Below are 25,795 nucleotides of genomic sequence, written 5' to 3' on the forward strand. Positions count from 1 at the left end.
GAAGAATTGATTTTCTGATATATAATTCTTTGGATTATTAGGCCGATAAGTACAAAATTAATACAAGATTTTGTGTAATACTCCAAAACTTGCCACTTAGTACCGGAAAATTTCGAGGTCGATCGTCCTCTATCGCCCCATTCTCAAGATATTGAACTGTTTTTCATTATTTTTCTAGACACGTTTTTAGATTATTATAGTGTGACATCATATTTACGAAAATTTGTTGTCAAAAAGATGTGTTTTAAAGAATATAGACCATAAAAAATAAAGTCTAGGGTACGGCAACTTGCTCGTGTTGACAAATTTACTGTATGGCAACTTGTTTTCAACTGTATGGCAACTTGCTAATTTTAGAATATTCATTTACCGTCCTTTCAAAGAAAATAAAGTATTAAGTTCAAATATCTAAGGTTGGGAGATGTACCTTTTTTTGTTAAACTGTTTTTGTCCTTTTCAAGGTTTTGTTTAAAACTGTTATTTGAGATAAATTTAAACTGTTAACTGTTTACGACCCACTGTCTGTAATCTGTTCTGTTAAAATTTGCAATGTTGTTTTAAACTGTTTATTTGAAATTGGGATTCCTTGTTATCTGTTACTAATACCTAAAGTGTTCACTGTTTTTTACATCGTTTTCTCTGTAAACTGATCTTAACTGTTATTTACAAGAATCACATTAAAATTTGCTGTCCATCTCTTTCTTAACGTTGCTTCCACAAAGGAAAGACATAAACAGCATATATGTAACTGTCTTTAAAAGTCTTTGAGTATAGTAAATCCTTAATAAAATTGAGAATGGAAATGAGGAAAATGTTAAAAAAATCAGAAGCCCGACCAAATAGAAGAAAACAACCCAACGCAGAGAGAAAATTGTGCTCTAGGGTGGGGTGGCAATACACAGATAGGAAAAAAACTTAAAATTGACACTCATAATTTTTAAACACCCTCTTTCCCTTCCTTCCTAACAAATAATGCTTAATATTTGAGTAATGCATGTGTATATTTATGGAAAGAGAATCGTCCATAGATTTGATTTCCAATAGTTATAATAGTGAAATATAATCTCTTTTTTTTTTGTGTAACCACGGCAACAATCAGCATTTATTTAATACCAAATATTGCAACATGTCACACAAAGGTCTCTAAAATTTGGTCCAAAGGAAACTTTCAATCAATTAGAGTGATACCTTTCTTGAAACCATAGACATAATTTATATATCTATCAGGAGGTAAAAAAAAATCATATGCATTTTTGCTGTTTTTTCAGTCCATGAAATTAAATTAAAAAGATCGAGCGTCAAATCTTTGTTGAAAAACAATACAAAATTTCTAAATCTATGGCGGTACGGATAGGAAAATATGGACAGTCAAACTGAAAAATGGCTGATAAGACATGCTAAAAACAAATTAAATGTTCATATAAACACACTAGAAAGGCCATATTATACTTCAACTATATAAAAATCAATTTAAATGTACAAAAACTTTTATATTTAGAAAATTCACCATGGCCATAATACGAAACTAAACTTGTAACTGTGTATTGGTAGACATGAAGCTGTCTCCTAAGTGAGCAGTCATCTAACTACAAAAAGGGGGTAGAAGTTCAATGTTTGTTTCCTGAAACATATAAATGAACCAAAATTTAAAAATTAAATAAAAACAAGACTATATAGCAGAGGTTACGGACTCAAGTTGGGACAGGTGCAACAAATGCGGCAGTGTTAAACATGTTTTTGGGATATCTCAAGACCCCCCTATACGTCTAACCAATGTAGTTATTTCGGGCTTCTATTTGTAATGTATCCAAAACTTTAAAAGGAAGGGCCACTTTTTACCCAGCTAAAACCCTGGTCAGTCCTATGATGAAAATAATTCAGATGTATATGGAATGTTTGAAAAATGAAGTACCTTTTCAATTTGCAATCCGTAAAATAACTGAACAGTGTGGCCTGGTAGAAGAGGCCGAAAAATGAGGAGTTGGTTCTTAAATTGATGTCAAATTTGCTAGTATAAGACGGAAATGTAAAGATGGACCAAGGCTTTTTTTTTATATATCACCTCAGAGTTCATAATTGGGACTTTGAGTTGAAAGAGTGCTTCAACTTGTGACACCTTCCATGTTACACTGGTTTTGATGATTGAAAATAAAAATCAGTAAACTTTCGTAATTCCTTTTAATAAAATCATGTAAGCAAAGAGTCGTATGAATACCCTGAGATGTTACCATAATTTATGAGAGCCCCCTCCATAAAAATAAAAATAATGTTCGCGCCCTATAATATTCACTCATTCTATCTGTTTGTTTCACTTTCCTACGTCATGACGATAACCCAAGTTTGCTACGACTGTGAAATTAAACATTTACTCAACAATTCACATAACCAGAGAAGCCTCCCTTTTGTTGTTTGAAGCATTTTCGATTATTCATGATAAAGTCATTTTTCTTGGAGTCAATCACTCCGTCTGCTTTTCCATCCGTTCAATTGTCTGTCCATGTGTCAATAAAAAATATGGTACTTGCGTGTGTATTCTGAAAATTAGTCAGCTTTATAAAAGATTCCTTATAAAGCTTGGCATTTCTGCGACTTTGTACAGTGGTTTTCAAACTTTTGAATACATTGAAGATATGCACTTCAGAGGCGGATTTAGGGGGACCAGGAGGCCCGGGAGTCACTGAAGCGTGACTGGAGCGGGCCCCCTCTTAGGCAGTTAGTGGGCCCTCACTTATGAAAATTTCTGGATCCGTCAGTGTACTTCCCCTTTTCATTGCTTTTGGGTTCGTTTGGAAAAAAGGGTAAATTAAAACTGCTGTTAACTGTTATCAGTATTTAAAATTTGTTGTTAACTGTTTTTGCCAAAATCGAGGTGTTGTTAACATGTGAACGGACCACCTACCCCCCCCCCCCCCCCCCCCCCCATATAACTATGCATTAGATATCATGCATTAGATAGAAATACCATTCGCTTGACAGCATTTAAGATGTATACACATTATATATTTTCAAAAAGAAACTGACAAGAAAATTAATTCGAAATGCAATTCACGATTTATTTCTCCTTACTTTTACAAATGAATCATTTCAGAAATTAAATAATCAAACAGTGTATTTAACCCAGCACATACTTTATGTGTCTGTCCAAATTCTCGATCCTGTGGTTCGGTGCACGTTGTCGTTGGTTCATCTTTATCATATTTGTTGTTTTTCATAAATTGTGTTGTTATGAGTTAGGCCGTTAGTTTTCTTGTTGAATCCTTCCACATTTTTCGGTCGGTGCTTTTTAAATCAAATCAAATCAAATAATTTTATTGCCATACAAACCAAAAACATGATCTGTGACAAACATAACATATATACAAAAATACACAATACAATATTAAAATACAAAATGTATCAGTTCAAATTATTGTTTTGGGTCTCCCGTCCTCAGTTCTAATGACTGTCTTATAAAGGAAACTGTACTTTTAATTTGACTGTGAGATGTGGGGTTTAGTATTATTTTAAGTTTAAGCATGTCATCTTTAACAGTATCTTTCCACTCTGAATTGGTTTTCATTAAGTCAAAATATCTATTTCTATAAAAGTTATATTTAGGGCATTTGAGAATGAAGTGTTTTTCGTCCTCATTTCATCTCATTACAGAATTTGCAATGTCTCTGATCTCTAGGGATCTTAAGATGTCTACCCTTTTCTATTAAAAGAGTGTGTTCGCTAATTCTGAATTTTGTTAATAGTTTTCTGGAGTCAGAATGGTTATGTTTTAGGTAAAATTCTTGTTTCAAGTTAATCTTAATATTTTTGTATGGGAAAATTTTATTACTTTCATTTAAGTCCTCCATCTTTTTTCCAAATAGATTATTGAAAAAGACATTGCAATAAGATTTAATTTTCCTTTTTATGTTATTTATTGCTGTACCTGTATTTTGTACAGTTGTTAATATTTCTGGATTAATATCTAATTCTGTTAAAATATCAGTAAGGTAAGTATACAATGTATATATTCCCCTGAGTGCATTTTTTTATACATTTCAGACGCCTCTTTTAATAAGGAGTTTACATTTTGGGTTTCCAGATGGGAAAAGTATAGCAATGTTTGTGAGAGTATATACTCTTCAATAGGGAGTCGACCAATCTCTGTTCGTGTTGCTATATTTGAGGAGGATTTTCTTACTCCAAGTATATGCTTACAGAATGAAAGGTGGACTTTTTCAGTGGGACTTTTGTCAATAAAAGATAACTTATCAACTGTCTGTTAGCTCTATAATAGATTATATAAAATTATGTGTCCATATAACATACTTCAGAGTTGTATGTTAACACTGGTTTTACCATTGTTTCAAACAGATTACATGAAACATTTAAAGGTAGCTCTCCAAGAGAGGATGTATAGGACTTTAACCTATAATGGTTTACTTTTTACATTGTTATTTGTATGGAGAGTTGTCTCATTGGCACTTACACCACATCTTCCTATATCTATTTAAAGAAAATAGTACTTTTCTAGCTTTTTGTGACAAGTCTAGTGTACTTTGTATAAATGAACCATTACATTTTATAACATTACCTAGAAATTTATATTCAGAAACATCCTCTAATGTTTCTCCGTTTATTTTTTAAAGAAGTTGTCTTTTTTTTGCATTTTGATTGCCCTACTGTCATTGTTTTACTTTTTTTTAGTATTCACTGTAAGTTGCCAGTTTTCACAGTAATCATTTAATTTATTTAAACTGTTTTAAAGTCCCTCTTGACTTTCTGAGATAATGATCAGATCATCAGCAAATAGAAGGCTTTGAAAGCCGACTATAAGGTACGAGTTTTCGTTGTTGAAGGCCGTACGATAGCATATAATTGCTTACATACACTTTATTTGATCCTGATGGATAGTTATCTTATTTGCTATCATACCACATCTCCACTGCCTGGTTTTATCTAAAAAACAAACTAGCACCAACAAAAGATGAATGGGCGGTTTATTTTATTGAACTTACAAAATTTTACCCCAACAACAAATAAGTAGTATAACGAACGATATATGAATGTATTTAGGATAATATGGTTGAAAAAAAACCTTTTTTGTACAAAGTCAAATAGCGGGACGCAACAACGACTTATGGACGGAATTAACGGCATATATTTAATAATGTTTGATAAGTAAGTCATTTTGTATATTTGTAAGCCTGTAAAGCTTTGATATCAACAAAATATCGTCACTCGATATTATCTAAACAGTGATTAATTTCCTCTTAAAATTATAATATACTAGAACACACCCGTGATATCACGGGTCCGTGACTGAATTAAAGTATATAACTATGCGCAAGCCTTATTTTAGTATTAGTATTGTCATCTGATAAAGTCATGCCGATTATAAGATACACAGTTTTTCTCTGCTTTCAAGTCTTTCTGTTTGAACCCGTCGAACTGAAACAATAATATTAATTATTTGGAAAACAAAAGGTCCTGGAATGGAGTATTTTTTAATCAACAGCATTGTCCTATATAAGTTAAAAATAAAGTTGAATTCTTTGATTCGCTGTTTTACGTCATGCCCACTAACAAATTGAAAACTGTACCTATACGCCTTATTTTTAGTCCAGATTTTTAGTATTCGTATTGTTATCTTAGAAAGTCTTACTGATTAAAATACTACAATTAGTTTACAATTTGACAATTTAGTAGTGTCAACCCTGTGGTTATGACCCGTGTATATAGCATATTAATCCTGAATACAACGTTTGATGGTGCGCCTGTCAGATGCGGAACGTACAGATAAGGTAATAGGTAACAGGTGAATATACTATTGGTATCGGTAGCGGACTCGACCCGGAACTTCTTAAATATTGGCAATATTAATTACGTGGAAAACAAAAGGGCCTGGAGTGGTGTAATTTTTAATCTACACCTTTGTACTATATTAGTTATATATAAAGTTGAATTCTGTGATTCGTCGTTTTTACGTGATGACGGCTGACAAATTGGACCTCGTAATTTTAGTATTATAGATTGCAAGACGCCGTACAGACAAAAGTTGTTATTTTGCAATTCGCCGTACAACGGCCTGCAATTTGCCGTACAATAAACAAACAATGTTTTTGTCCGTATTCTTTAAAAAACATCTTTTTGACAACAAATTTCAGTAAATATGATGCCACACTATAATAATCTAAAAACGTGTCTGGAAAAATAATGAAAAACAGTTCAATATCGTGAGAATGGGGCGACAGAGGACGATCGACCTCACAATTTTCCGGTACTAAGTGGCAAGTTTTGGAGTATTACACAAAATCTTGTATTAATTTTGTACTTATCGGCCTAATAATCTAAAGAATTATATATCAGAAAATCAATTCTTAAGCGGCACCCTCATCAATTGAGTGGAAAAGCTTTAAATTGAATGAATTCTTAACTTGTTTACTTTTTTTCTATTTCTCTCCGCTTCGTTAGTACCCAATTTCCGGTGGCGATGATACACAGTGATCAATAGTATGAAAAACATTTTATTCCAATATATCTAATCAATATATACAACTTTACATTTACAAAAATATGCTAAATTCCACTCTACCACAACAACACACCACTATCACAAATTTTGAAAGTGTAACTTTGATTGTTTCGAAGAGATTCCAATTATTTTTTTTTTATAAAAATGAAGCATGGTCCTATTAATTAGCTCGGGATCACATAATATTTGTTTATATATCTGCAGATGCGGATACGTCAACGTATACGATACGGTTGATACGTTTGTAAATGACCGACCTCTATTAGGAGTATACTTTCATCACTTTATCAATTTTGAAACACAAAACGCATGTAAAGGTATTCACGAAACTATGACTATGAGCGGAAAATATGAGTAGTCCTTGCGCACGCAAAAATCATGATACGCATACCCTGTGTCTTATTCTTCAAATAGAAATACATGTTGTTTACCTTTAGCTGTACATTCTTTTTGTCTATTTTTTTTAATTTGAAAAGGGGCCAACATGTAGGATATATTTTAATGAAAAGACGCTAAGTCACAAAACTATTTTCAAACTTAATGAAAACAAATCTTTGTTAGCTTTTTTTCTTTTGTTTTACCTTTTTGGACGTGTTTAACACTGTTTTAAGAAAGATATAAGCCTCGAACAGTCCATTCTGCAAATCATTAAACAGGTATTGGGCCTGCGGCCTTAGACCTGTCCAATATTTTACAGAATGAACTGTTATCGGGTTTATATCCCTTACATGATATTGCCTTAATGGTTTTATACCACCATTGATTTTTAACATAAGTCTGTTACTTTGACATTTTTTGAAAAAAATGTACTCTATTTACCTTTTTAAACTTAAGAAATACGTTGCATGAATAGAATTAAATCCTTTCCAGTACTACAGTGAAAAGTTTACATTACATTTCATTACATTCTAGAGCACACCCGCGAAATCGCGGGCAGATACAGCTTGTAAACTTTTGTAGGATGAATTTTGGTAAAAGATTTTATGTCTGGGGAATTTCATAAATTGTATCAAAAGCCCTCCCCCTTTTTCCAAAGTTTGTTATTTGTTTCCTTTCTGTTAAATTCAATTATTTTCGTGTTTCTTACCGCAGACCACAATTATTCTTCCCCTTTGCTACAATGCATTTTTCTGGTAAAAGTCAAATTAAATCGAAAATTTGCACCGATTCACAATGAAATAAACGCAACTGCTTATAGAACATTATTATTCTTATAAAATATGCTTCTAGAACATCCTATCAGCGCTTTTTCTTTTGAGAGCTTTAATCATTTAATAACATGCCAATAGTTGGATTTGAATCTTGTATTTATATAAATGACTCATTTGAGGGGTGTTAGGAGGGGTCCTGATCCCGAAATCCCGAGCTTAAAAACATGAAATCCCGAGGTGCCGAATTTAAGGAAATTCATATTCCGACCACCCGAAATTCAATCAAACAAAACAGTAGACAGAATATAAAGAGTCTATATATATTATAGTAGTATAATCAACAATATGGTCCTCTCTAAGGAGGTATAATTGTTATTGGCTCTGATTGGTTTATTTATTTGTTCAATTTTTTATATATCATACGATTGGTTGTAATAGACAACTTTCGAGTTCGATACATTTCCGTCAAAAACTCTGGTTTTAGTGAACGTCATTTGTGCGTTTAGGGGCGTCGTCACTTCCGTTTCCATGTTGAGCGAGTGGTTGGAAAACTATAATTCTATATAGTACGAATTATTCAGCAAATTAAATTCTCAAAATTGACAATCAGGACTGCTGTCATTAGGGAATTGTCATTAAGTACCTACAGAACAACCATTATTTCTAGTTTATCCTGCACAACTACAATCACTAAGACGCTTGATGAACGTAAATAGTGCAGGGATACAGGCGATTCCCTCTATCTGGTAAATGACGTCATAAAGGCGCGCATAATTGACGAGTTTTTGCCGGTGACGGATGAACTCGAAAGTGGTCTATTGTGTAAATGTTTAAAACCGGAAGTTTTATCTACGACTAAAAGTCAGTCTGATGTCGGAAACAATATCCGGACACCTTTTTTGTCGTTATTCTCTCAAAATAACTCTGAATAATCATAAGAATGGATGACAAATGAAACTATGCATGTTACCTATAGGACACAGAGGCATGATGATTAATTTATTGTGATAAGATAATAGTATAGATACGAAAATAACCATCACTGGAAGTTAACAACCAACATGTTCACACTTTTATTTTTACGGTTACAAGCTTTGTTACCAATGTTATCTTAACTTTCAAAAATATGTTATATGGCCACCAAATAAAAAAGGAATGATGCATTCATTTTTTGGAACATAAATTAGGCCATTCGCGTTTTGTTTGAAGTGTTTTGCATTGTCATTTTGGGGCTTTTTATAGCTATAAAGCAATTTTATTTATAGAAATTAAAATCATTGCATTTTTATTGTATATAATAGAGCGCAATTATCCTATGAAAATCATCCGCACTATTTGTCGTAAGTATATGCTGAATATGCGGTATGGGCTTTGCTCTTAATTGCAGCCCATACGGTGACCTATAGCTGTTAACTTCTGTATCATTTGGTCTTTTGTAAAGAGGTGTCTCATTGTCAATCATACCACATCTTGTTTTCATTTAAAAAAAAGAGGGGGTTTATAACTTTTTTCCCACCAATGAAATACAAGGTTAATAACTATCAAATTCAACGGATAATTCTTTTTTGAACCTTTTTCTTATGCAACAGGATGTGGTGCAGCATGCTTTGGTGGTATTGCATCTCGTGAGTAAGTAATATACATTGAAACAAACTTTGGGAGAAAAATGATAGATACAATGTAGGAGCAAAATTGTAACCTGAGCATTCATCGGTCACTTAAATACGGTGCCAACAGTTGAATCTATAATTAGGTCTTTCTACCTTTCCGTGGAAAGACCTCTTGATTTTCTTCTGATTATTTTTTTTTCTTCCACCTAATTTTTTCCTCGCGGAGTACTTTTGTTTCAAAAGACGTCGCTTATATTTTTTGTAAGTGATATCATACCGTCTATACCCTTTTGAAACCAATCCTGTTTAACCGAAAAAAATTCTATGTTAGAGTTATCTCCCCAAACACTGTTTTTTTTGTAATGAAATCTCCTCTGCAACCGTAAAAGAAAGCGACAAATTTATATTTTCCAAATTGCTCGTTATATCCTCAGGATGTTAGGTTTAATTTTGACCGAAGCTTTACGAAGACTCTATATGAGAGGTTTTTCCACTTTTGTATTTAATATAAGTTAAATGTATTTGTAACTGGACAACCATAAGTGAGAGAGGCCTAGGGTCTTTTGATTTGAGTTCCTTGGTCCAAAAAAAATGAAAATGATGTCAATGTCAAAGATCAAGGTCATGTTCAAAATTGTAATTTTGGCTTGTTATCTCTTATTTTCAGAAATCATATAAGATATCGACAAAATATGTTCACACGATTGTTAGTTGCGACATGTAACACGTAAATTTTAGTTAAAAGGGTATGTAGACATTCCCCTTTTTATATCTTATACTAGTTTTCTGGTAATATCACTCATTAACGATAAAAAGTAGAGTTCTAGGGTCTTTCGATTTAAGTTCCTTTGTTTATGTCTTTAAAATTGAGCTCAAGGTCATAATTAAAATAATTTCTAGATTTTGACCTTTGCTTTTTTCCTCATATGTGTATATGATAAAATTAAGGGAATTTCTGCATTAGGTTGCAAGCGATTTTATCTTGAAAATGCCAACTGAAAGTTACCTTTTTTCACCGGGAGTTGCTATTTTTTGTACTAAATTAATGAAAAAAAATATATATAGAACCATATATTTTTGAAATCAGTGTCAAGTTAAATATCAAACAATACCGGAACCAATGGTTTCCGCTGGCGATCGCCATATTTGCCAAAAAATAATAGTTATGGCGATTAAAATTCGTCATTTGCGAAAGAATTCGGTTTAAAAATATATATAGAACAATTTATTTTCATCCATCTTGTTTATTGACTTTTTTTCGGGTCTCTCGGAATTTACCTGATCAAACAATACTCGGAATTCACCTTGAACTCGTTAAGAGTTTGACAGATAGCTATCGACAACAAAGGGTTAATTTATAAAGGTGTTGATTGTATTTTTGACCAAATTATATGGTTAAATGGCGTCCGTCACATGTCACATAAAGGATTTATTAACTACCTTGCAACGCACGTGTTCGAAGCAAACTTTTGACGTCTACTTTGCTTCCTTTAATGATACTTGAGAAAAGAAAACTGTTGTTATAACGAAAAATATTTCAAAGCAAGAAAAATGTCCGATTTAAAACTTTATCATTTGATTTTGATATAGATAATTGATTTGAGAGAATACTGCAAAGTTGTTTGAGCGACACGACATGTTTCAAGCATAGTTTTACGTCTCAACTGTTTCATTTACGATGGAACAACCCTTCGAAGGGGAGTAACCCTTTAATGTAATGACTACACCCTAAATGAGAGTTCAATTTCAAGTGATTTGTTGTAAAAACCACTTCTTAGACCAAAAGGGCATCCATTTTTCTTTTGAAGATCCTTTCCCAAGGAACTGTACATCTTCTGGTATTCTATGATCAAAACATGTCCAAGAATTTTGTTATAATCCGGGACTGATATCTTCTTTATTATTAAAAATAAGTGGCCCCCTCTTTTAGAAAAGTTGTTAGAAATAAAATGAACTTTTCCCCCTTTTAAGTAAGCAAAAAAGTTTCTTCTTTTTTATTAGTAAATGTTTAGTGTTTATTCATTACAAAAAAAGTTATGAAATGTACCAGGATTATAATTTATTACGCCAGACGCGAGTTTCATCTACAAAAGACTCATCAGTGATGCTCATATCAAAACATTTAAAAAGCCAAACAAGTACAAAGTTGAAGAGCATTGAGGACCCAATGTAGACTCTTAAATAGGTTTGAGAGAATAATCATAGACCACAATATGACAAACTCATCTTATTTAAGGGTTGGGTGGTACAAACAATATGTAGAAAAAAGGGAAATTTTAAATGAAAAATATATTAATGTTACTTGGCGAAAAAAATAAAAGTGGTGAAAAAGATATTATTGTGGCGACAAAAATTTTAAAAAATGTCTACTTTATTTCTATTTTTTTGTATAGAAACCATATATTTTTGGAATCAGCGTACAAAAGTTTCATTTGACGCTGGAATTAACATTTAAAACCAAATTTTAAAATTTTCATATAAAAAGAAGATTCTTACTGGTGGAAAGACCTTTTTTGGTTTTTAATATTAACTATAAGTCCTTTCCTACAATTTTTGCTTAAAAATAGAGGTTTATTCATAGCGGAACAAATTCGGTACATCACATGTTTGCCTTAATTTGGATTAACGTTTGCATCTAAATTCCTATGAAATATAAAAAAATAAAGCGGAAAGTGTTCCCCTTTGTTGCTGTTTGTAAAGATCTATGAGTCCCGGTTATGACGTTATTTAATTGTGACGGTTTTGTTTACTCTTTTCCCCGGACATAATTGCAAAATCTGCTTTAGATTTGGAGAAAACACAATTTGCCTTTATTGCGTTTGTGGCGTCATATTGGCCATAGATATGAAATCTGTCAAAGATATCTGGAGCCTATCATGAATTTGAGCCCTGAATTTTTTTTTTAATAAAGCGAACCACTTAAAAAGGTTAACTTATCTCGTCCATTAATAACGTATTGGTGTATCTCACAAAATGCTTTTTTTTTCAAATTTGATGTATACATGGGGTTCTATGATTTCACAAACGCGATCCAAATCTATATATTTTAGATATAAGTAAACATTCAATTTGTTTTTGTAGATTCCCAAAAAGAAGAGATAACGTTTTGGAAAGAACAAGAAGTTACTTTCGTTGATACACCTGTTGTGCACCGGATTTTAAAGATCCTTGAATCAGAACATTGTGTCTTAATAGTAGGCGAACCTGGCATTGGTAAGAGTATGTTGGTACATAATTTGGCTTTGAAACTACAGGTGAAAACTGATTATAATATAATTCCATGTACTGGTATCAAGGATATACTGCAACACTATAAAGAGAACCATAGACAGATGTTTGTAATTGATGACATTTGTGGACGATTCACCATTAACATGTCTGATTTCGAACATTGGGTGAATATTGAAGATAAGTTACAAAGACTTCTTAACAAGGGGGAGACAAAAATTGCAGCTACATGTAGATTAGATATTTTCAAAGATAAAAAAATTCAAGAATCCTGCACTGTTTTCAAATCCAATATCTTTAATTTGTCTGAAAAATATACAAGGGAGGACAAAATAAAGATCTGTAGAAAGTATTTATCTGATCCTAAAATTCAGCTGTTGAAAGATAAGAATGTAGAATTTACACCTCTGATGTGTTATCTTTATTCAAAAAACGAAAACTTCAATCTTACTGATTTGTTGCAATGTCCTTTCGAAACATACCAAAAGGAATGGGACATGCTTGAAAAGTTTGATCCATACAAATATTGTTCACTATTTCTGTGTGTTATGTATAATGGCACTATGCACAAGACCTTATTTGATATGTACAATGAAAATAACACGAAAAACAAATTGGTCTGGAAAAACATTTTTGAAGTCTGCAATATTGATCGTAGTACAGCTAGAAGTAAGATTAATTTAGTTATGGGAAGTATAATTGGAACTTACCTAAAGGAAACAAGACACGAGTATAGGGTCATTCATGACCAAATGTTTGATTTCATGTGTTGCTATTTCGGTAAAAAGGACATGATGGTCAAATGTATATTGCGTTATTCAGACATCCGGGTTTTCAATCAACGGACACATCTAGAATCTATCCATGAACCACATCAACAATTTACTATAATGATATCAGAGAAGCATGAAACCGAATATTTTGACAGAATTAAAAGTGACGTATTACTTGGAAAGATGAACCTTTGTTTCTATAATACACAAATGAAGTATGGAACATATAGAACTTCATTCCTAAATATATTAAAGTCAATAGAAGACAAGTTACTTATTCCACAAATTTTAAAAAGAGAGAATATTTTTGGAATATTTGTATATAACGCTAATCATGCTAATGATGATGATGATAAAATGGAAGGACCTTTTATAAAATCATGCTTGTGGGGATATTATGATATTTTTGAATACTTTATTTCAAAAAATGTTGACATAAACAATTGTAACTCGATGATGCATACAGCGCTGTCAGCTGCTTGTAAGGGAGGAAACGAGAAGATAGTACGTACACTTATAGAAAAGGGAAGTAATGTCAATCATAGAAATGTTTTAATGCACACACCCCTGACCGCTGCTATTCAAGGCCAACATGAGATGATAGTAAAATTGCTTATAGATAAAGGAAGTACATGTAATCTTAGAAACGTTTTTGGAGAGACAACTCTGACAATTGCTTGTAAAGGAAGAAATACTACGATAGTAAAATTACTCATAGACGAAGGCTGCGATGTTAACCATGTTGATTTCTTGAATCAAACACCTTTGACTGCTGCTTGTAGTAAAGGACATTGGAAGATGGTAAAATTACTTATAGACAAAGAAAGTGATGTTAACTTGATTGATGGTAAGGGGCAGACACCTCTGACTGTTGCTTGCAATGACGGAAATGAGACGATAGTACAGTTACTTATAGACCAAGGAGCTAAGGTTAACAAGGATGATGGTATAGGATTGACACCTCTGACAATAGCTTGCAGCAGAATAAATAAAAATATAGTACAGTTACTCATTAATAACGGAAGTAAGATTAATAAAGTTGCAGTTTTGAAACCGACACCTCTTACAGCTGCTTGTAGTAGAGGAAATGAGGCGATAGTTGAGTTACTTATAGATAAAGGATGTGATGTTAATCTGGTTGATGGCAATTTTCAGAAACCTTTGACATCTGCTTGTAGGAATGGACATGAAAAGATAGTAAAGATACTTATAGACAATGGAAGTGAGCTCAATCAGCCTGATGGCAACGGATATACACCTCTGTCCGCTGCTTGCAAGGGGGAAAAAGAGAACATTGTACAATTACTTATAAAGAAAGGGTGTGTGATTAACCATGTTGAATGTTTGACGGAGACACCTCTGACAGCTGCTTGTAGAAAAGGTAATGCTAATATCGTTCAATTTCTTATAAACAAAGGGAGTAAAGTTAACCAGATTGATGGCAGTCATCAGACACCTCTGGCAGCTGCTTGTATAGGAGAATATGAGAATATTGTACAGTTTCTTATTGATAATGGAAGTGATGTTAACCATGTAGGTAGTATGAGCCAGACACCTCTGATAGCTGCATGTAAAGGAGCAAATGAGAAGATAGTACAGAAACTTATAGACAATGGAAGTAAAGTAAACCAGGTTGATGGTATTTTGCAAACACCACTGGTAACTGCATGTAAGGGAGGAAATGAGATGATAATACAGATTCTTTTAAACAACGGAAGTGATGCAAATCAGGCTGATGGAAAGAGGGAGACACCTCTGACAGCTGCTTGTAGTAACGGAAATGAGAAGATAGTAAAGCTATTATTAGACAAAAGATGTGACATGAACAAATCTGGTGCTGCCGGACAGACACCCCTGACAGCTGCTTGTTTGGCAGAAAATGAGATTATAGTACAATTACTTATAGACAGAGGATGTGATGTTAATAAGGCTGAAGATGATGGAAACACAGCTCTGGGCATTGCTTGTAAGATAGACAATGAAAAGATAGTTCAGTTACTTATAGATAAAGGTAACACGATTGACAAGATGATTGGTGGAAAACGGCAGAATTGCTGTTTTGAAGTTCGTTGAGGGATTGTGTTATGGTAGTCCTCAAAAGAAATAGAAATATATGCTTTATAGATTTTCTAGTTCTGTTTTACTGTTGATTAAGTTGTATGGAATGTCGTATACTTATGTGCTCTTCAATTAAAATATCCAAGTAATTGTGTGTTGTGAAATGCTGAATGTTTCCAACGTATGTTATATACGCACAAAAATAACCATGCTGAATGAAGAGTTGATAATAAAGTATGTAAAATTATATTATTTGGAACAGTTATATATTTTATTGCTTTGTGATAAATATTTTCAACTAATAATCATGATTATATTTACAGTTTCTGCTTGATGATCACCAAAGATAAATTGAAAATATGTATTGTGACATTGTAAGCCTTGATTTGTATGATTTTTATTCAAAGTCAGCGACAAAAGCTCTGTTCGTTTTCGTTTTTAAAGTGCGTCTAGGGATAATGAAATAAATCAAAAAAATGTTATCGCGATGTTGATGATTTCCTTTGTTTCATCTGAGTATAAATAAAAGAAATTGAATACAATTGGGGAACAACTTTTTTATGAAATTCTGAAATTGATTCCTCTTTGGTTAAATTTGACAAATGAAGCAAGACATAAATGTTTGTATACATGTTGTAAGAATGCTATAATTAGACTTATAAAAAATTGATTCGTGATAAATACAACTTTAGAAATGTTTCATTGAGTTATATATATGTACTTACTCCTCAGCAGCAATTAGATGTTTATATAGATAGTATACATAAATATATCAATGTTACAAATTGTAATTCTGATGATTGAAGGATATATAACTACACTGTATATAAATGTAGATAGATATATGTGAATGTGTATGCATAGCTAGAGTTTATCATATTTGTATGCTTCAATATAATATCTATATATTTTTTTAAATTTTAAACCAATAAAATATCTTACAAAGTTTATCTTAATCACTATCTTAACCTTTGACGGCATCAATAGTACCAATGAACGAGCTGCACATAAAAGTCAGCACAATTCTATGTCAAAATTGTAAAGCATTTCAACAATCCGTGTCTTTTCAGTGAAGTTAGAGGTCATCAATAGGTTTGATAGGAAAAATAGGGTCCTTAGCTGTTATCGTTTTCGGTATAACAATGAGTGTAATACCAAACATTGTCCTTGAGAAAAAGTAATATGCATTTCTGAAATTCAGCATGTTTGAATTTTTCGAAAAAAAAAATAAGGATTTTCTTATTCCAGGAATATATTACCTTAGCCGTATTTGGCACATTTTTTTTGAATTTTGGATCCTCAACACTATTCAACTTTGTAGTTGTTTGGCTTTATAACTATTTTGATATGAGCGTGATTGATGAATCTTATGTAGACAAAACGCGCGTCTAGTGTACTAAATTATAATACTGGTACCTTTGATAACTGTTTCAACTATCTTGCAGACTATTACTGACTGTATTATTCTTCGCATGAAAAAGAGAAAATAATTACCATACGAAAAAAAGAGGAACGCATACGCATATGTTTACAAACAAAAATTCATAAAACTCGAAATATTGAAATCTAAACCCTTTCAAAAAAGACAAGATATGAAAAACAAAATAACAAAAAAACAAAACTGAACTGAGATAAAATTCAAAAAAGGAAAGTCCCTAATCAAATGGGAATATCAAAAGATCAAACAATCAAATGAATGGATAACAACGTACATATTCCTGACTTACGCTTGATACCAGCATTTTCGTAGGTAGAAAACAATGGATTAAACCTGGTTTTATAGATAGCTAAACCTCTCACTTGTATGACAGTCACATTGAAAGCATAAAACTTTGCTCAGTGCTCGGAGCACAAAAATCATGCTCGAAACATTAAATCCAGCAATTTGATTGGTTGATTTTCGAGTCTGAGTACAAAAATCATGCTCGAAAGTTTTATGACCGTGAGTCCTGTATGTTTCAAAGAAGACAAAGTATACAATGAATTTGGGGTTTAGATGTTAAACAGTGCATGTACTAGATAATCCCGTCGATAGCTCTTTGGTGATACTGTGATTACAACAAGATGAATTTATAAGTTGTCATCTGTAACGCATATAATCCATAGTGATCAACCAGACAATGATGACATTGTTCTTACGTCACGTGGAATATATATGATGTCATCTATAAAAAGTAAAATCACAAAAATACTGAACTGAGAGGAAAATCAAATCGGAAAGTCCAAAATCAAGTGACAAAACACATAAAAAACGAATGGACACCAACTGTCATATTCCTGACTTGATACAGGCATTTTCAAATGTAGAAAATGGTGGATTAAACCTGGTTTTATAAGATCTATAACATTGTATAACACAAATATCTGTAGTGGTCAACCAATAATGATGACATTGTGTTTATCCACTACAAATTAAACCAGTAAAAGTCTGAAATGGCCTATACATGTACTCCAGTGTACTGATTTTTACTCGACCTGTCTGAATTGGTCTGAAATTTACTTGATATATCTCAAACATACTTCACAGTCTTAACTTGTACTCGTCCTTTACTCATCAAGTACTTAACCATCAACGCATTCATAACCGGGGTACCATTCCTGACCAAGTCTCAACCATACTCGTCCTAGTGCAAACCATATTTGGCATGTATTTACCAACCTAAACCTTTTTGCCGTATCTATCTATTAAATTTCACCAATTTATGAACTATTATACATACATTTATATGTATAAAAAGTCTTTAAAAAGGGTACAGAATCACCAAAACGATAATAAAACCATAAAAAAAATAATTTTATGATAAATATTTCAAATGACTAATACCCTTCAGCAGTAAGATGTAAAATGATTCGTATTTTGACATGTGGTAATCAAACTAATTTTAATATTGATCGTTATATACATTATCACGAATCAATACACTAGTAATGTTTTCTTCAATACTAATTTTTGGGAGAAGGATTAACAAAATACTTTACGTGTCCTGTACTACAGTCTGAGTCACTGGAGACAATGGATAGTAGGGACTCAATTTATGTTTTTATCAATAATCTCTGTCTGGGGAAACTGTCTTTAACTATCTTATAAAGACAAAACTTCAAAGCAAATCTGTCGACAGTTGACCAATCCTGGTTGTGGTCTGTGATAATGATGATAAGGTTTTTGAAATCAGCTTGAGCGTTCCCAGATGTAGTCATTTCGATGACCATTCATTCATTTGTTGGATTGCTATTCTGTCTTGCCAACATACTACATGCCACATCGACACTGAAGAAGATATACAACATGCCGGGTTTTGTAAGACACATTGCAACATATAGTGTACAAAAATCAAGCGGAGTGGCAAGTAGATGTTTGAGTATTGCGGATCACAACCCTCTCCTAACCGTGGACAGTTGCGTAACAGTACAATATAAGAACGAACTATCAAAATCAGTTGAAAAAGGCTTTGTCATCAGATGAATACAAATAGAAATACTACACTGAGTGCACTTCTGTCTCTGTGTTATACAGGTGCTCTATTAATGGAGAAAATAACTAACATTTTGTAAGGATGTAACAATCTGTTTTATATTAATCATTATCTTAGTGTTGCTGTTGTCATTTCAGTTAAAAGGGAAGTATCATATGACGTGCGTCTTTCGCTTTGTGTACAAACTCATGCTCTAAATCCAATAAAATTCGTTTGCACATGCGTATATTGACTACTGCAGAACAATGAATTTTATCAAATTGGCATGCATTTAATATATTTCATTAACTTAAAACACTTCCAAACTCGTAAATGATGTACATGTTGTTACTAATTCATTTATTATGACAGTAATGTGTTGCATTCCGAAATTGACATATTTGACCTAGATACGACAATCGTTCATGCTAGGCTGTTCAAACTCCTCCCTCTGAAAAATCACAGTGCCGGCCGTTTTTCTTTTTTACAAAAAGGGAGGTTCACGGAAAAGCCTTCACAAACGCTTTGGCACTATCGGATATAGAAATTACATTAATTGTCCTAATCAGAATCAAAATAATTGATGCACTATCGCTCGGGCAAAAATAATCACGAATATGATGCTTATCTATGTTAAAACTACAATAAAGTATAGCTTGAATCACTTATTTCTAAAGTGATTTATACACTCAAAATTATGAAATAAAACAAATTAGATGTAATTTGGTCAAGTGTGGTTCGGACAGGTAGAACATTGTCGAGAACTGTCAAGTATTGGTCGATTACAGGTCGAGAATGGGTTAAGACTGTTTCAGACGAGCCAAGTTAAAGTTAAGAATATTTGCAACAGCAAAGATAAAGGTCCAGTACAAACCAGCATAGTCGAGTAAGGTTAATTGTTATCAAAGTAACAGGATGATAATTTGTATACGCCAGACGTGCGTTTTGTATAGATGAGACACATCAGTGACTCGATCAAAATTTTCAAAAAGCTCCCCACAAGTATAAAGTTGAAGAGCATTGAGGACCCAAAATTCCAAACAATTGTGCCAAATACGGCTAAGGTAATCTAAGAAAATTCTTAGTACTTCAAATAGTTCTTACTTTGCAATCAGTTCATTTATTAAAAATAACAATATAATTGATATTCATGTCAACACCTTAGTTATGACTACTGGGCTAGTGATACCCTCGGGGATGAAACGTCCACCAGCAGTGGCATCGACCCAATGGTGTAAATAGTTATCAAAGGTACCAGGCTTATAAATATAGGCCATTTTAGCCTTTTACTGGTTTGTAGTGATGACAACTAGAATTTATATAACAAAGATATTGTGTAGTAGTCAATCAAATAATGATAATATTGTGGTTACGATAGTTGGAATAGATATGTTTTCATCTGAAACACAGATATTCTATAGTGGTCAATCAAATTAAAATGACATTACGGTTACAACAGGTTGAATATTATATATGTTATCGTCTATACAAATCTTTTCTATATAATTAGGGTTTTTTTCATTTCCCTCTGTTCTGAGACCATAATAACTCGCAATCTCCGGCGCAGAGCTCATCTCCGTTACTTGCTTACTTCGTATCACCACACTTAATATTAAGTATATGGAAAGGAAACGAGCGCAATACGGAGATTAAATAACTCGATTAAATCATATAGTCTTTTATTACGTTTTTTATCTTTATGAATTTAAAGCTACCCTAACTTATGAATTACTATTATAATATAAATAAAAATTTGCTGCCCATGGATATGTAAAACTCCTGTTAAAGTGTGGCGTCTGTTTGACTGTCTGGGATGTAAGTTCGCAGCCACGTCAGATCGGAGGCTTACGTCTATTCTAATGGCTCGTGCAAAGAGAGTTTGACGCAACTGCACGTTTAGAACACATGTAACAACTCGTAGTGATGTTCGTAGGTTGCCTAAACTTTAGCCTCTATCCAGTTATCTCTCATTTCCCATTGGGAGTCCAAATTCCCACGACTTTCAACCGATATAACCACCATTACTGAACCTTCTAATTATATCTATCTTAATTTGTTCTTTTCTTCAATATAAAACTGTAAATGGAAATAAGGGAATGTGTCAATGAGACAACGAGTCGATCAAAGTGCAAAAAAATATCGAAGGCTACCAATAGTTGAATTTACACTTGTATGCAAATTAGTCCGCCATCTTTAATTTATTCCGGTCAATAGGTCATTTGGAGACGGAAACAATATTGGCGGCCATAATGATTGGAACGTACATCAACTTGATGATCAAGACAACTTCTTTATATTTTTCACGTCGATAGCACGCAATAACAATGCTCAACTATTATACTTTTAACATTGCATACTCGTAAGTTGTTTCACAAGTGAAATATATATATTTGAAAGCACGAAAAGATAAAAGCAAGTTGAAACCGTGGACCCTGGTTAAAACTTACGTCTAACCTTGAAGGTCGTGGAAGTGAAAATTATGTAAACATATGATACAATTTCGATTCAGACCATTCTTCTACTTATAAAACAAACGGCCTTCTATTGCAGAATATACTGGGTTTTAATTATTTTGATTTGTTTATGGGGTGAAAACCTTTCAATTGTAAGTTTAGTCTGAGAGAAAAAACGGAAATATTATGAAAGAAGGGGCTATCATTACTATCACTATCAGTGTTGGGACTGGCATCAAAGTTCCTGGAAAAGGTGTAGCAATAAACTGAATGGGGTTATTTCTTAAAAGTGTTTCCTCCAGACTCAGGTGCTTGTTAATGGTTCATTATTATACCATCATCATGAAATAAAAATGCCAAACAAAATCACCATCAACAGACAAATTCTGTGGTCATGTCACCAACGCAACAAAAACTGTAGTGGTAGCCGTAAGCCACCTGACGATTACCCTTGGCAGGGATGAAACAGTTTTAATTCCCAACAGACAATGTTTGGTACAAAGTACACTTGTTTTTCTCTCTATTACTATAGGGTAGCTTACACATTAAATGTATGCTATAAATTTTTGTGTGTATGGTAATATCAAATACAAAGATAATACCTGTAGTGGCAAATATATTTGATATGTATAAAGGTCTTGCTCATTATTTCATTTGAAATAGAATGGGACCCTGTTTTCTCTTGCACGACATGTCAGTCTTTTTTACAACTATACTGTTTTAATAATGTAGCCTCTACAGAATTAAATATAATTTATCAAGTGTCCATGAGCATGATACTAACTATATCCAATACCTCCGAAACACAATACCAGAATATTCGGTTAGTTCAATAATTAACACAAAACATACTTAACAATAAAACTTTAATCTTGTACATGTAAACATCTTTGCACATGCAATATAAAACCAGTACAACCACTGTAAAAGTTATCAGAAATGTATTTCATAATATTGATAAACATGAACAAAATTTGAAAAACACAATACTATAATTTGTTATACATTGTATCAAGTATACATGTATTTTATAACAGAACAGTTATGGTTGATAAAATGCTTTGTCTACTATTCATATTCAGAAATTATATAACAACAAAAATAAATTTATAAAATATCTAGTTTGATTTATTGGTTAATTTGACATTTTCGTTGCTTTTATACTTTGACAGCTCTTACAAAAGGGGTATGTTGCATGTGTTTATTAGATGTTCAGTTTGTTAATTATGTTTTTCTTCAAATGAAATGGCTAAAAGGAATTGTGCTGTGTTCGGATGTACACAAAATGGAAAAAAATTAATAAAATGGAGGGAAATTCACTGTGATATTCATGACTGTAATAAAGGCACATGTCGTTGCATATGTGAACCACCTTTTACGCTCTTTCCCTTCCCAACTAAAGATCTTGAGAACAGAAAATTGTGGATTAAAGCAATAAATAGACAGCAAAAAAAAGGCAAGATTTGGGAACCAAATTATGATTCAAGAGTATGCTCAGAACATTTTATTGATGGTCACCCTTCTGATGCAAATCCCTATCCAACTCTTAAACTTGGGTATGATCCTATTAAAAGATCTCGTGCGCGTCGTCCACCTCTAGACCGGAGTTTGATTCAAAATCAATCCCCTGTTAAAAAGCCACGACATGATATTAAAGATGTATCTTTTCACACTGAACCTATGGATGTTCCCACATGTACGTCATCAGTGCTTCAGATTGAACATTCTACACCTGATAGTTCTGTTCTAGAGGAACTTGTCACAAGTAACTGTGACCATGATTTAGCCTTGAATTTGTATGCATATGGGTCACATGAGCTTCAGAATGAATCTTTCATTTCTAATACTGAAGATCTAAACACAAGTAACTGTGATCATGACTATTTTATAAATTGTGAAGGTTGTATGAGTAGAGACATAAAAATTGCAGAACTTAAACAAGAAATTAATAGATTAAAAAAAAATTTGGTAGTTCACAAGGCAAACTTAAATGAAAATGTAAAAAAAACCACCTTTAATACTCAAACAGTGCTGAACAGTGACCGTAAGGTGAAATTTTACACGGGTATACCAACTGTAGCAGTTTTTGAAACGCTATTTTCTTTTATTGAGCCAGTGGTAAAAAAAATGACATATTGGCGTGGACCTAGGCGTGTTGCTAATCCATTGAAATATAAAGCTAATTTTAGAACTTTCAAGCGAAGATTATCTTTCCGTCAAGAATTTTTGCTAACATTAATGAAATTAAGACTAGGCTTGTTGTCGGAAGATCTAGCTGATCGATTTGGTATATCCACAGCAACAGTTTCAAGTGTCTTTACAACATGGATAAGAGTGCTTTCCAGTATACTTGGACAATTTGTTTCTAACCCTTCAAAAGAGGTTGTAAGGGCAGGTTTACCACCATCATTTAAAAACAATAGGTACCAAGATGTTCGTCATATTATAGACTGTACTGAGGTTTTTATTGAAAGACCAAATAATTTAGAAGTTCAGGCCCTTACTTGGAGTGACTACAAACACCACCAAACAGCAAAGTTTCTAGTTAGTATCACTCCATCTGGAATGATTAATTATGTTTCTCAAGCATATGGAGGAAGGGCAAGTGACAAATTCATAACCAACAACAGTGGGTTTCTACAAATCATAGAGCCTTATGATAAGGTTATGGCCGATAGGGGTTTTCAGATTAGAGAAGAACTTGCACTACTCTCGGCTGAACTGTTAGTGCCCCCTGGTAGACGTGGTGTGTCTCAAATGTCTAAGAATGAGGTACAATTTACGAAAGATATTGCAAACAGACGCATTCATGTAGAACAAGCAATAAGAAGAATGAAATGTTTCAGAATTCTTAAATTTGAGTTACCTTTAACACTTTTGCAGCATTTAGATGAAATTATTAGGTCAATAGCAGGTCTTTGTAACCTGTACCCCCCTTTACCACGATATGAATAACCAAGTCTGTGTTATTTACTGTTTCAAATTCATCATATCTTTTATTGTATTTCTTCTTCTGCTGTTTACATAAATTTAGATATGATTTTTATTAAATTGCATGCCTTCATTATTTAAAATGTTTCAGGTGATAGCCATCCATGGCATATTAACATGATTGCTGAAATATTACTTAATTGACATTATATTTAAATTTATCTTGAAGTCATGATCAGAATTTGTCTCTGAACTTGCCAATAATGAATCTTGATTTAGTTGTTTCATCAATATGAATGCCAGAAAATTTTGGAAAAAAAATAGTTACTTTTAATACTATAACTGCTGATGGGTTTCTTTTTAGTTGTATTGTGCCTTTTATAATCTTACAACTTCCTGTTAGAAGTACATGTATGACCTAGAAAATTGGATTTAATTATTACATGTACATATCATTCTTGTCCACTAGTAATACAATATACTAAATACATGTACATCTATAGTATGACAGTCATCCTACAATAACTCTTATTTAATGTGTATTTAAAGAAGCATACATAAATAACCTCATCAATATTCAAGAAGCAAAAAAATGGTGAATTGATTGCATCTGTATTAAAATTTGAGGATTTTCAAAACAAAATTAATGAGTTTGTATTACTTTTGTATATACAAAATGTATCATTGTAAAAATACTTGTATGAGTACTGAAACATTTCAAATCCAAATCCTTCTTTTTTACTTCAGATTTTACATTTGAAAAGGAAAATAATGTTTGAAATATTATAATTACTTGACTTTGGAAATTTAGTAAGAAAGAACTATAGCAGGATGACTTTACATTATGTAGTTAAAGGGAAATAACTCAAAAGTTACTAATTTTATTCACAGTTTTGACAAAACCATTGTTTATTCTTACATTTATCTAAAAGGGTTTTTGTCATTTTTATACATTTGAAATGATACCATTTGTTACATTTATCACAACAAATACTTCTTTTAGAGAAGCTGTTAATATTTTCTTGCTCTTTAATAACTGATTTGCAAACAGGACAGAAAAAAATGCTTCCTGTAATATCTTCACCAACATTAACTGATGTAATTGACATTTTTTCTTTCAGGCTTTGACTTAATAACTCTGGTACCATGTATTTTGCAAAAAAATGTTTGACATTTGTGATTAATTGTTCAGTGTACATTTGGTCAAATACAATTCTTTCTATAAAAGTACCATTACATGTATGTATAAAAAAATCACACCATTGCCTGTTACAAAATGCCATTTGAGCTTGAACTTGAGCAAAATATTTATGATTATGCTTAAGAGATAACTTTCCATCTGTGTGATACAAACAATTTGGAAGAGTACAATGACAAAACCCTGAACATTTTTTACACTCTTCAATGCATAAACATTTCACTTCCAATACACCATCACCACAACATGAACATGTTACAAGAGCATCTGGGGATGCAGCAAGGTATGAACAACGCTTATTTAGAAATATGCCACAATCAGACAATATAACATTTTGATGATTACAAATATATTGTTGATAATAAATTTTCTTTGCCTCAGGTTCCATTTCACGGCCATATTTCAGTGACTTTATATTTGCATTGGGTTTAGA

The 25,795-nt window shown here is 32.6% G+C and overlaps 1 protein-coding gene across 1 annotated transcript in view; it reads left to right on the top strand.

Annotated features, from left to right (window-relative positions):
• LOC143076667 (uncharacterized) overlaps positions 1–16,213 on the top strand; it is a 40,829-nt gene extending 24,616 nt beyond the window's left edge. Inside the window, exon 7 of the mRNA XM_076252506.1 lies at positions 12,351–16,213. Within this exon, the coding sequence (XP_076108621.1) occupies positions 12,351–15,343 (2,993 nt within the window). The 3' untranslated portion in view covers positions 15,344–16,213. The remainder of the gene's footprint in view (positions 1–12,350) is intronic.
• The last annotated feature ends 9,582 nt before the right edge of the window (positions 16,214–25,795 follow it).

Source organism: Mytilus galloprovincialis, chromosome 5 (assembly GCF_965363235.1).
Source record: "Mytilus galloprovincialis chromosome 5, xbMytGall1.hap1.1, whole genome shotgun sequence".
Lineage (NCBI taxonomy): Eukaryota > Metazoa > Mollusca > Bivalvia > Mytilida > Mytilidae > Mytilus > Mytilus galloprovincialis.